Source organism: Hemiscyllium ocellatum, chromosome 15 (genome assembly GCF_020745735.1).
Source record: "Hemiscyllium ocellatum isolate sHemOce1 chromosome 15, sHemOce1.pat.X.cur, whole genome shotgun sequence".
Classification (NCBI taxonomy): Eukaryota; Metazoa; Chordata; class Chondrichthyes; order Orectolobiformes; family Hemiscylliidae; genus Hemiscyllium; species Hemiscyllium ocellatum.
In genome coordinates, this window is record NC_083415.1 from 9,497,356 (window position 1) to 9,510,663 (window position 13,308).

Consider the following 13,308-nt stretch of genomic DNA (forward strand, 5'->3'; position numbering starts at 1 on the left):
ATGATTTTACAAACCTCTATAAGGTCACCCCTCTGCCTGTGATGCTCGAGGGGAAATTAGCCACAGATTATTCAGTCTTTCGTAATATTGGTTTTACAATTTTGTGTCCCCATTGTTAAAATTGGCACATTTGAAGTACACAGGTCCTACTGACGTGGCAGCAAAAGAGAGATCCATATTTTCAGTTGATGTTCTATACATCCTACACAATCCTGGAGAAGAAATGCAATAAACAAAAAAAACGCGGAGAGGAAAACTACTGTATCCTGGTTTTGAAATTTGCTTTAGTAGAGTAAAAACTTGTTTAGTGAAAATACTGTAACTGTATTGCATTAATTACAGCAGAATATCTTTTCTTAAAAAAATACTTCAAAATTGAATTCCTGAAAGTGTAGTGTAGTACTAGATTTTGGAGATGGTGTAAAATTGTCAGAGTAATATAGATGTACAGCACTGAAACACATCCTTTGGTCCAACTCATTCACGCCAACCAGATATCCTAAATTGATCTAGTCCCATTTGCCAGCATATCTCTCTCTCGACCCTTTCAATTCATATACCCATCCAGATGCCTTTGAATGTTGTATTTTACCAGCCTGCACTACTTCCTCTGGCAGCTCATTCCATATGCACACCACCACCTTCTCCTCTGGTCCCTTTCAAATTTTGTCCCCTTCACCCTATAAACCTTTGTTCTCTAGTTCTCTCCAGTATGCATTTATACTGTGAAGGACAAAGGTTGTCACTTGCCACACAAGTTAAGATAAATATCAAGTAAAACTCATGGTCACATATGAATGAATACTATTTAACTGGATTACATCGCAGGCAAGCCTTTTTCGCATTCAATTCTCCTAGCATTTGTTACAAAAACAACTTTGAAAAAAAAAATCACCATCCATGTACTGTGCAGATATCTACGAACATCTAGTAAAGTGAATTCAAAACTATGCAACTAAGAGTAGATGCTTATTACACATTCTGCATGGTTTGCTTCTGTTCCTGTATTCCTAACAAAATCCAGATTATGTATGGAGCATACTATGTATATTAGCATTTTGGGGTGTATGTGGTATACACACGCACACACACAAATATAGATTATATATTGCTGAAGAAAAAGCACATTTCGTCGATACAATGATTGATTGTATTTCTGCAGGAAAAGACTTTCATCATGAACAACAGAAGTAATTTAACAGTAACTTATAGAAATCTGGTGATCCTTTAGTCTTCTGGCCTATCCCTCATCAGGTTATTAAGAGGTTATTAGTTACCACAGTAGAAGGCAGAATCCAAGTTTACCACCAAAGTAATGGGCGTGAGGGGGGGAAATGAACTGCAATTTGATCAGCTGGAGTTAACTGTATCGTTTAATTATGGGCCTTTCCTACCTCAACTAGAATGAAAAGAATGTTAATGGTATATTTGTTTGTCTTGCAGCTTTCTAGACAGGATTGACATAGTCAAACAAAATGACTACATACCTCCAGATCAGGTAAGCAGATCTATTATTCTTTCCCTATTTTTTAAGTCCTCCTTCATAATATGCATCATTCTTTGGTTGAGGTAGAACTGTTGAAATTACTTTGTGCTCACATCTGGTACTTGATATTTTGATTATTTTTATTTTTCTTTCATGCTGTTCTTTTTCTATAAGTTACAGTAAAATTGATTTTGATCATGGTCAGCTCAAATGTTCTCTTTTTGAAATGGATCAGTTGGAACAGTAACTTTATTAGTTTTCCACGTTGAAAGGTCTGAAATGCAATAAGCAAAAAGCTTTTTGGACATGGGATTGTCATTTGCTTTCAACCATGATAGCGCACAAGCAGCTTTTATGCTAGTCTTCAGTTTGAATTCCAAGAGACCAACTCCATGATCCCGGAGCCAATCTTCTAGACCCACAAGTCTACAAGTCTGCTATCTGAATAAATGAGCCAAGTTTAACAGCAGAAAAGTTGGGAGCCAAATCTTTAGGAATCACGTTACTGGAATCTGAATTAAAACCATTTTTGTATATAAATTGTTATGGTGCTTTCTATAGCCTTCCAGGCTTTCATTTGAGCTGAAAGAAAAAGCAAAACAACTATAAAAGTGGATGCTGGGAATCTGAAATTGAAGCAGAAAATGCTGGAGATACTCAGCAGGTGTGGCAGTAAGATTTGATGTAAGAATAAGGTTTGTGTCCTTTGATCAAAACTGGGAAAGTTAGAAATGGTTATAGGTTTTTAGCGAGTGGAAAAGGAGTAAGTCTGAGAGTGGAGGACAGGTGAGATGAAGCAACTAAAGAGTTCAGTGTGTAAAACCATAAATTTGTAACCTCCGCCTTAAATTTTATTTCCTCCTTGTTCCTGTTTTTTTTTCTCTCCTTGATTCTCTTTTTCTTCCCCTTTGCTTTCATATGGCAACTGTTCATGATCCTTTCATTCATATCTTTTGTAGCTATTCCTTTGTGTTTGTTTACTGTTTTCTGTACTAGATCTTTAGCTTTCTCTCTTTGTATTGCTTTGCAGCCCTCCTTTTCCACTGCTGAAATACTGTTACATTTCTGACTTTTTCCCAGTACTAATAAAAGTTCATCAACCTGAAGAGTTAACTCTTTTGTTTTCTGGTTCTGCAGATTTGCCAGACTTGCTGAGTATTTCCAGCATGTTCTTTATTTAAAACAAAGAAGTTCAAAACAAAGAACACCAAAATTCTCAATGATATTGTCTATAATTCCATGGCTTTTATAATTGAACAAAGAAGCCACTGCTTCCCATTTTGACCTGGTTTTTCTTTAGTACTTGTGAGTTAACCCCAAAATTATCAAGCCCAAATTAAAAAGCTTGTGGGGAGAAGTGTGTTACCAAGTATAGTTTGATGCAACAGTCTTGGAATCATTTCTCTTTCAGTCAGATAGTAACTTTTGAATGTTAGCACATTGCACAGATAGATTTTCCATTGGCTGTACATTTGCTCTGTTTTAATCATCCTAATGCTCAATAAATTCAATCACGTAACCCCATGCAACAGACAATTCAAACTGTTGTGTAGAATAGAGCTATGTAATAGAAACACAGTCATCCCCTTGCCCAGCACATTGTTCATGAGAATTGCATGATAATTGTTACTGGATCAAACATCAGACCAGCTAGAATCCTGCCACACGGCATGCTGGAGAGTTGTAATTCAGTTAGTGTAGCCAGTGGCTCCCTAGCTGCCATAATGGTCTCCAACTTACAACCTCTAAATTTCATCTATTTAGGAACCCTTACACTATTGACGCACCAATAAAATTATAAAGGCAAGCATTCATTGTACAAGTTATATGGTAGCTTATGCTGTCTTTTCATCTCAATGGCCAGCATTCAAATCATAAGCCGATGGGAGTGAAATAGTTTCTGTCTTATGAGTGGAGTCTAAGTGGTCCTATGTGAAATATGTAGTCAGTCTCATTTAAAATCCTATTAGCCACTTACAAACAGAATTCCACTACCAGTATTACTACTCAGCTTATGATTATTCTTTATGATCGGGTGGGTCTACTCTTCAGCCTTCACAGTATCAATGAAATAAGCCCTAATGTTCCAAGTCCTCATCACTAGGAATATCCCAGTGAACATACAATATACCTTTTTAAGTGTTTTATTCATTCAACCAATGTGGTCATCACTGGCAAAGCCAGTATTGATTGTTCATTTCTAATTACCTTTGAGAATGTGGGGGTGAAATGTTGCCTTGAATTACAGCATTTCTGTATGTTAAATAGGCAGTTCCAGAAATTTGACCCAGTAATGAAGAAAGATTGGTGGTATATTTCCTTGTCAGGATGTTTTGTGACTTTGAGATGGATCTGTCTGAATGTACCTGCTGCACTTCTCCTGGTTGATAGAGGTTGCCTGTTTTGGAAATACTGAAAAGAAACCCTGGCAAGTTGCCTACATACATGTACACTATAGTGATAGTATGCTGTGCTGGATGAAATTGACATTCAAGCTGTTGGATGGCCAAGCAAGTTCACTAATTTTGAGCTTTCAGTGTTGAAATGGTACTCATTCAGGCAAATTAAGGCTATATGTGCCTAGTGTGACCTTGTGCCTTGTATATGCTGAAAGGGCATTGAGCATTCAAAAAGTGAGTCACTTGCCTCAGAATATCCATACAAATTATGAGAAGAAGAAAGCCAATTTTCCACTTTGTGTTTATATGTTTCAATCAAGTCATCTCTGCCTCTTCTAAACTTGAGCAAATACAGGTAGACAGTCCTTTATCCGAAATCCAGAAAGCTCCAAAGTCCGAAGGTTTTTTTTTGTGAAGTATTTTTCTCGTTACCAAGGTTGTTTGGTTGCAAACAGTTAACACTAACTGACACCCATTCAATGCATGTCACTCAGATACAATATGTGGGGGCGTGGCCCAGCACTGGCAGGCCTCCATTCTCTCTCGAGGCCCGTTTTACTGAGTGAGTCTGCTCCTTCGATAAGACTTCGTTAATTTCACCATCAAACTGTCACTTATTCTGAAATTTGAAAACTTCTGAATTCCGAAAACCAGCTGGTCCTGGGCATTTCAGATAAAGGATTGTGCACCTGTATAAGCTTGGTCGGACCAATCATTCTTTGTGGGATAACCTGGCTATTCCAATTATTTATCTGACAAACCTCCTTTGACTACTTCCAATTGACTTACACCCTTCCTTAAATAAGGAACCCAATTAGTATAAACAGGATTCTGGATGTTTCAGCAGTCCCCTGAATAATTAAAACATAACCTGCCGACATTTGTAATCAGTGCCCCATGCAATTAAAACATTTTAGTAGCTTTTCTAATTACTTACTGTACCTACAATCCAGTCTTGTGTGATTCATGTATGCAGGTACCAAGATCACTTTGCACCCTCAATTCTTCAATCTCTAACCATTTAGATAAACTGTTTCTTTTCTATTTTATTTTGTGCTAAGCGGTGAAAGCAAATTTATAGGAAAGAAACAGTGCCTGAAAGGAAGGGACCATGCCAATTAATGTAGGGATTGAAGAATGGAAGGTTAGTGATCAAGAGTTCTGTGGAATAGGATCAAAGGAGCAGCAGGCATGTATCCTAGGAAAGAAGCGAGTGATACAATTTGCCGTTCTATTTCTGAGAGATTGATAATTCGACCACATTTACCAACCTCTCAGAAACAGACCGGAAAATGATATCACCCACCACAACAAACCAAGACAGATAAATAGCAAGTGGGACAGAGCACCAATGCTTTCTGAATATGTTACCTAGCATGGTGACGAAATGTGGGAGAACAAATCTACCAGCTCAGCGAGCAAATTTACAACCTGAACTACAAATCTTCTCCAAAATCTCAGATAAGATGATCTTGATCATAGTGATAGAATAAAATCATGAACTTCTCATGCTTATGGTGGAGTTGGAGATGGATGAGAGACAGGTTTGTAAAGGATGATTTGCAGTTGTTATTCTGTTCTGAATGATCCTGGAATAGTGAACACTTTTAGCAAATAATAGCAGGGTGCAAAGATGCTTTATGGACCAGTGAGAAGGAGAGATGAATTGCTTGAACAGTTCTCCAATCTATCCTTTCAAGTATGCATCAAAATAAAGTTCTTTTTAAAAATCCTTGTTTTATTTAGTTTTGCCTTAATATCAAACTTTATTATAGCTTGCTATCTCACCACCGGTTCACTCTTAGTTTTTTGTTACTTATTCCGTTGTAATGTCTGAGCCATTAGATCAGATCTTTCAGTGGGATCTGTAATTATGTTTGACTAGGTGTCTCAGTGAGAAAGAGTGACCACTGAAACACAATCATACCTGGATATTTTTTAAAAGTTGTTACTAAGTTAGTTGACATGCTGATGGTGCATCAAGACTCCAAGCACTACTAATTGTCCTTTCCAAGGTTCTGTAACGTACAACCTGATTATGCATTCTCTTTTCCTTTCAAAGGATCTACTGCGATGCAGAGTTTTGACATCGGGAATTTTTGAGACGAGGTTTCAAGTTGAAAAAGTAAACTTTCAGTGAGTATTCCTTACTTGGTAATTTGTTTCTGTGCATTGTAATGATATGTACGAAAGTGATGTTTTGTTTTGATATGTGAATAGAATTTAAAGGTACCGCTGAAGAGCATTGTATTTTCACATCATGGGGAATTGACACAGGAAAGGAAACTTAGCAGGTCATCCTGAAGCTTTTTGTAGTCGCGTTTTGCCCAAGAGTTGTTGGCATGTCTAGAAGCAGACTACTTGTTAGGAAGGGAACAAAAGTATCATACAAGTGTAGCAGTGCACGTCAAGTGAGAGTTCAGTGAGAATTAGTCGCAGTATAGCAATTGGTGAATTTTAGCTGATTATTAATCCCATTGTTCTCCCTTGTAATCATAAGCTCATTTCATATAATTGAAACCATGTCACCTGACACCCCCATCTAAAATTTGATGTGGTTGCTGCAAGAACTAATATTAAATGCTTTCCATACAACTTATAAGGAAGTCATAAATCCCAATTCATACCAAAGTTTATCGGTTGCACCCATTTAAACAGCCCCTTATTCGTTCAACTAATGAAAGCTTCAGTTCTTCAACATTTTATTTTGAAGGTAGTCAATCTATTGAACCGCAGAGGGCTGTCAAAGCCGGGTTGTTAAGTATATTTAAGGCTGAGATGGCGAGACTTTTATGATTAGGCTTTTGCCCAAAACGTTGACTCTCCTCCTCCTCAGATGCTGCCTGACCTGCTGTGTTTTCCCAGCACCACACTCTCGACTCTAATCTCCAGTATCTACAGTCCTCACTTTCGCCTTACGGAAATAAGGCAAGAAAATGGAGTTGAGGGTTAGAGTCCGAGAGATGTACAGCATGGAAACAGACCCTTCAGTCCAACTCATCCATGCCAACCAGATATCCTTGGCCCAAATCCCTCTAAACACTTCAACTATTCATATACCCATCCAGATGACTTTTAAATATTGTTATTGTACCAACCTCCTCCACTTCCTCTGACATCTCAGTTCATAGGTGTACCATTTTCTGCATGATACGGTTGCCCCTGAGGTCTCTTTAAATTTTTCCCACCTTACCCTAAACCTATACTCGCTCGTTCTGGAGTCCCAGAGACCACAGGGGAAAGGTCTTGTCTATTTATCCTATCCATGCCCCTCATGATTTTATAGACCTCTCTACAGTCACCCGTCAACCTCCGCTCCAGCCCATTCAGCTTCTCCCCTATAGCTCAAACTTCCACCCCGGCAACATTCTTAAATCTTTTCTGAACCCTTTCAAGTTTCACAACATTGTTCTGCTAGGCGGGAGACCAGATTTGCACACAATATTCCAAAAGTGGCCTAACCAATGTCCTGTACAACTGCAACATGACCTTCCAACTCCTTTAATCGATGCTCTGACCAATAAAAGAAAGCATACCAAACGTCGTCTTCACTGTCCTATCTACTTGCGACTCCACTTTCAAGGAACTATGAACCTGCACTTTTTGTTCAGCAACAATCCCCAGGACATTACCATTAAATGTATAGGTCCTCCCCGATTTGACTTTCTAAAATGGAGCACTTCACATTTATCTGAAATGAACTCCATCTGCCATTTCTAAGCCCATTGGCCCATCTGTTCGAGATCCCGTTGTACTCCGAGGTCACCTTCTTTGCTGTCCACTATGCCTCCAGTTTGCTGTCATTTGCAAACTTACTATACCTCCTATGTTCACATCCAAATCATTTATATGACTGATGAAAAGCAGTGGGCACAGCACTAGTCCCAGGCCACCAGTTTGAAAATCAACCCTCCACCACCACCCTCTGTCTTATACCTTTGAGCCAGTTCTGTTTCCAAATGGCCAGTTCTCCCTGTATTCCATGCAATCTAACCTTGTTAGCCAGCCTACCTTGAGGAACCTTGTCGAAAACGTTACTGAAGTCCATATAGATTATCTGAATACCTCTAATCTTATTGAATAGCAAATCCAATTCAATGGGTAGAATGGCCTACTTCTGCTCTGAAAACATCTTATCTTATGGGCCACTTTCCTAATTGGTTTGCCAACTAGGAGAAAGTGAGGTCCGCAGATGCTGGAGAGTCAATCAAAAAGTGTGGTGCTGGAAAAGCAGAGTAAGTCGGGCAACATCCGAGGAGCAAGCGGTTCAACATTTCAGGCATACAATTCGGGATGAGGGAAATTTTCCACATTGATCCAGCACCTTCCTTCTTCACAAATTGGTAATCTAGTTTATTGCTTACCCCTGTAAATTAAATGGTGCTGAGGAAATAAGCAATCTCTTGACCGATCACTGCCAACAGTGAAATTGAGCCTGTTTACAACCTTGCTGTGACATTTGATCCTAAGATGAGCTTCCAATCTCCATTATTAAATCCACATATTTCCACTTTAGGCAATATTGTCTAATGTTTCTGCATTTCATCTTAAATTCTGACATACTTGTGCATGCCTTTGTTAGCTTTCGATTCAGCTATTCCAGCCATCTCTGGGAAGTCATTTTACAGGACACTGGCATCAGTTTTGGAACAGGTGGGATCTGTACCGATGGGACAGTCTCCATCTGAACTGACCTGAAACCAGCGTTTCAGTGAAAGGGACAAATAAGGTGGTCACTAGAACTTTAAACTAATGACTTGGTGGGAAGGGAAAGTGAAAATGACAGAAGATATGATGGTAAATGAAAAGGTAAGCAGCAGGTTAGCATGTCTGCAGGAGATGTAAGTGTAATGCAGACTAAGAAAGAAGTAAAAGGGAAGGATAACTCGGGCGATATTATGAGAGATGTTGGAAATCACAAGGGTGTGAAAACTAGCATAAGGACACTTTACCTGAATGCTCATAGCATTCATAACAAAGTTAATGAGTTAATGTCCTCATTCATTGCAAGTGAATATGATTTAGTAGCCATTATGGAAACATGGTTACAGGATAGTCACAACTGGGGTATCAGACTATTCAGAAGTACAGACAGGAAGCTAAGGGAGGTGATGGAGCTCTGATATTCAAGGGCATCAGGGCGGTGCTGAGAGATGATATAGGTTCTATGGAGATTAAGATAGAATCTATTTAGCAATTAGAAATTCTAAGAAGAAACAGTCACTGATAGGCATAGTCTATAGGCCACCAATAATAACATCACATTGGAACGGGCAGTAAACAAAGAAATAACTAATACCTGTAACGATGGTATGGCAGTTATCATGGGGGATTTTAATCTACACATCGGTTGGTCGAACCTACTCAGTCGAGGTAGTCTTGAGGAGAAGGTCATTGAGTATATCCGCAGTAGTTTTCTTGAATAATATTTAATGGAACTGACGAGGGAGCAAGCTATCCTCATCTGTCCTGTGTAATTGATTAGATTAGATTCCCCACAGTGTGGAAATAGGCTATTTGGCGCAACAAATCCACACTGACCCTCCAAACAGTAACCCACCCAGACCTATTTCTCTTTGACTAATGCACCTAATACTATGGGCAATTTAGCATGGCCAATGTACCTGACCTGCATATCTTTGGACTGTGGTAGGAAACCCACGCAGACACGGACAGAATGTGCAAACACCACACAGAGAGGCGCCCGAGGTTAGAATCGAACCCAGTACCTGGCGCAGTGAGGCAGCAGTGCTAATCGCTGAGCCACTGTGCTGCCTCAAGAGCATAATGACACAGGAATAATTGATGACTTCATTGTCAGGGGTCCTCTTGGAAGGGGCGATCACAGTACGGTGAATTTAGAATACAGCTGGAGAGTGTGAAGATAAAATCCAATACCAGGGTCCACTTCTTACTATAATAGAATGGGGGAGGACTTGGCTAAAGTAGATTGGAAGCAAAGATTTTATGGTGGGACAGTTAATGAGTAATGGAGGAATATCAAAGCAGTTTTTCAAAGTGCTCAGCGAAAGTATATTCCAATGAAAAGGAAGGATTGTAAGAAGGGGGGTAATCTGCCATGGATGTCTGAAGAGATAAGGGAGGCGATCAAATTGAAAGAGAAGGCATACAAAGTGGCCAAGATCAGTGGGAAACTAGAAGATTGGGAAAATTTTAAAAGTCAATAAAAAGCCAAAAAAGAGCTATAAAGAAAAGTGAGTGTGTTTGAGGGAAAAAAAAACTAACACAGGATATAAAGACAGATCGCAAAAGTTTCTCGAAATATATAAAACGAAGAAGAGTGGCTAAAGTAAACGTTGGTCCACTAGAGGATGAGAAGTGGCATTTAGTTATGGGGTGTGATGAAATGGCCGAGGCATTGAATTTTGTGTCGGTCTTCGCAGTAGAGGACACTAATAATATGCCAGTAACTGACAAAAAGACGAAGGTAGGTGAGGATCTCAAAACAATCATTGTTACAGAACAGGTAGTGTTGGGCAAGCTAATAAAGCTTAGGATAGACCAGTCTCCTGGCCCCATGCATCCCAAGGTACTAACAGAAATGGCAAGAGAAATAGCAAGTGCCCTTGTGGTAATTTTCCAAAACTTGCTGGACTCTGGGGCAGTTCCAGCAGATTGGAAAACAGCAAATGTGACGCCACTTTTAAAAAGGGAGGTAGACAAAAGGTGGGGAATTATAGACCAGTTAGCTAAACTGCTGTAGTGGGGAAGATTATTGAGTCTATTATCAAGGAAGAAATTGTCCCATTGGGCAGAAGCAGCATGGGTTCATGAAGGGCAGGACGTACTTAAATAATCTTCTGGAATTCTATGAAGACATTAGGAGAAAAATGGACAATGGGGACCCAGTAGATGTGTACCTACATTTCCAAAAGTCCTTCAACAAGGTGTTGGACAAGAGGCTGCTGTATAAGATAAAGATGCATGGTGTTACGGGTAAAGTATTAGCAAGGATAGAGGATTGGTTGACTGACAGGTAGCAAAGAGTAAGGATAAATGAGTGTTTTGCTATTTGGCAATCAGTGATAAGTGATGTGCCTCAGGGATCAGTGTTAGGACTGCAATTATTCACAATTTATGGAAGTGATATGGAGATGGGGACCACGTGTGGTGTGTCAAAGTTTGCAGATGACACCAAGATGAGCAGTGGAGCATTGTGTGCAGAGGACTGAGACACTATGCAGAGGAGCATAGATACTTTGTGAGTGGGTATCGGTCTGGCAGATGGAATACAATGTGAATGAATGTGAAACCATCCATTTTTGTAGGAGTTACAATAAAAAGGATTATTACTTGAATGGTAAAAAGTTGTAGCATGTTGCTATGCAGAGGGACCTGGTATGCTAGTGCATGAATCTCGGAGGGTTTGTCTACACATACAAGTAATGAGGACAGCAGATGGAATTTTGTCCTTCGTTGCAAAAGGGCTTGAGTTTAAAGACAAGGTTATACTGCAGCTGTACAGGATGCTGGTGAGGCCACACCTGGAGTACTATGTGCAGATTTGGTCTCCTTACTTGGGAAAGGGTGTACTGGCACTAGAGGGGGTGCAGAGGAGGTTCAGTAGGTTGATTCCGGAGTTGAGGAGGTTGGCTTATGAGGAGAGACTGAGTAGACTGGGATTATATTCATTGGAATTAAGAAAAAGGGGGTATCCATAAGAAATATATAAAATTATGAAGGGAATAGTTCAGATAAAAATAGAGAGGACGTTTCCACTATTAGGTGAAACTAGGACAAGAGGGCATAGCCTCAAAATTTGGGAGAACAGAGGGTTGTTCGTCCAGAGTGTTGTGAATCTATGGAATTCCCTTCCCAGTAAAGTAGTTGATGCTAATTCAGTAAACTTTTTTTAAAGCTCAAATTTTTTTGAACAATAAAAGAATTAAAGGATACAGTGAGAAGGTGCTCCGCTCATGTCTCAACTTACAGAAAAACCCTCAGTCCTATCACACTTGGGCTCATTAACCTACAATCAAGCCAATTCATATAAGACCTTGAGCTTAAAAGTTGCACCCTTGTTTTCAGATTTTTCCATTGCCTTGTTTCCATATCCCCATCAGCCCCACAAACCTCTAAGATATGTGCCTCTCTAAGTTTTGTCTTTATGCATCGCCAGTTTTAATGGCCACACAGTCGGTAGTTATGCCTTCAGTTGTCTAGACTGAAAACTCTCAAATATTCTACCTGTACCCTTCTACCTCACTTTTAAGAAATCCCTTAAAGCTATCTCCTTGACTAAGCTCTTAGTCATCTGACCTGATATCTGCTTATGTGGCTCAGGGTTGGACTTTGTTTTAAGATGCTCATGTGAAGCACCTTGGGACTTTGTAATAGGCTGGATGGACCAGCTAGTCTTGTTCCATCCAAAGATTTTGTACATTCCTATCATAGTGTTCATAAATACATCAGTTCCTTTGCTGACTCCCAGTGCAGTCATCCTTTATGCATTATTTTCTTTAGCATTGAAGTGATTTTATTCTTCATCTAAACCCATTGTTTTCATTGATCACAAAACTGGAGGCTAATTGAAGAGAACTTTATGGTGCAGTGATGAATAATAGACTAGTGTTTATCGTAGAGGCTCTCTCAAGTTATCGCCATGCGTGTTGAAGTTTTCTACCAAATGGATGAAGTTTATCCATTGGTGAAGGAAAATGACCAAAAAACTTTAATAAATGTGCAAAAGAATAAGCCAGAAAATATGGGAACAAAGTGCCCAAGAAGTATCTTTGTTAGGGTTTTAGCTATCAATTTGTCAGGGTTTGGAATCTGTAGGTTACCACTCATCAAAGGCAGTGAGAAAATAATTTTTTAGCACTGCAATATTCAGATTAAATCATGGCAGTAAAATGAGGGCACTTTCAGTTTGGAAAAAGGCAAATGCAGATTTGGTGTGGAGAAGCCCTTCTATAGCATCATCAGCTGCATTGACTTTCTGAAATGAGTAATGAGGCAAACCCTGGTTGACAGTCAGAGGCTTTGAAATTGTAGGGTCGTTTCAGAATGGCTTGATAAAGATTGACTGCTTTTTCTGAATAGCTTGACCAATTTTGGTTAATTTGACACAAGTAGGAACGGCAAAGAGCTCTTTCACCCATTGAGCCTACTTCACTATTTATTGTGGTCATGTCTGATCTGGTTGTGGCACAATCTTGCCTATTCGCTATAGTTCTTAGCTTCTTGATCTGGAAAGAAGTTGTCTCATTCAGTCTTGAATATGTCTAATGATGTGATCAGGTTTCATTGAATCAGGAATTGCTACCTCATTCCAATGGTCTTAAAAAAAATACTGCATGGATGCTGAGGTCTGAAGCTACTATTGGACCTACAGTAAGTGTCTCTATATCACAGCAGTTATTTGTTCCTTGGCAAATCCATAGTCAAACAGTTGGTAGTTAT

The 13,308-nt window shown here is 39.4% G+C and overlaps 1 protein-coding gene across 2 annotated transcripts in view; it reads left to right on the plus strand.

Moving 5' to 3' along the window:
• gnas (GNAS complex locus) overlaps window positions 1–13,308 on the plus strand; it is a 311,904-nt gene that overhangs the window by 283,858 nt on the left and 14,738 nt on the right. For both annotated transcript variants that reach the window (XM_060836269.1, XM_060836270.1), the window contains exons 6-7: window positions 1,444–1,498; window positions 5,948–6,021. In XM_060836269.1, the coding sequence (XP_060692252.1) occupies window positions 1,444–1,498; window positions 5,948–6,021 (129 nt within the window). The remainder of the gene's footprint in view (window positions 1–1,443; window positions 1,499–5,947; window positions 6,022–13,308) is intronic.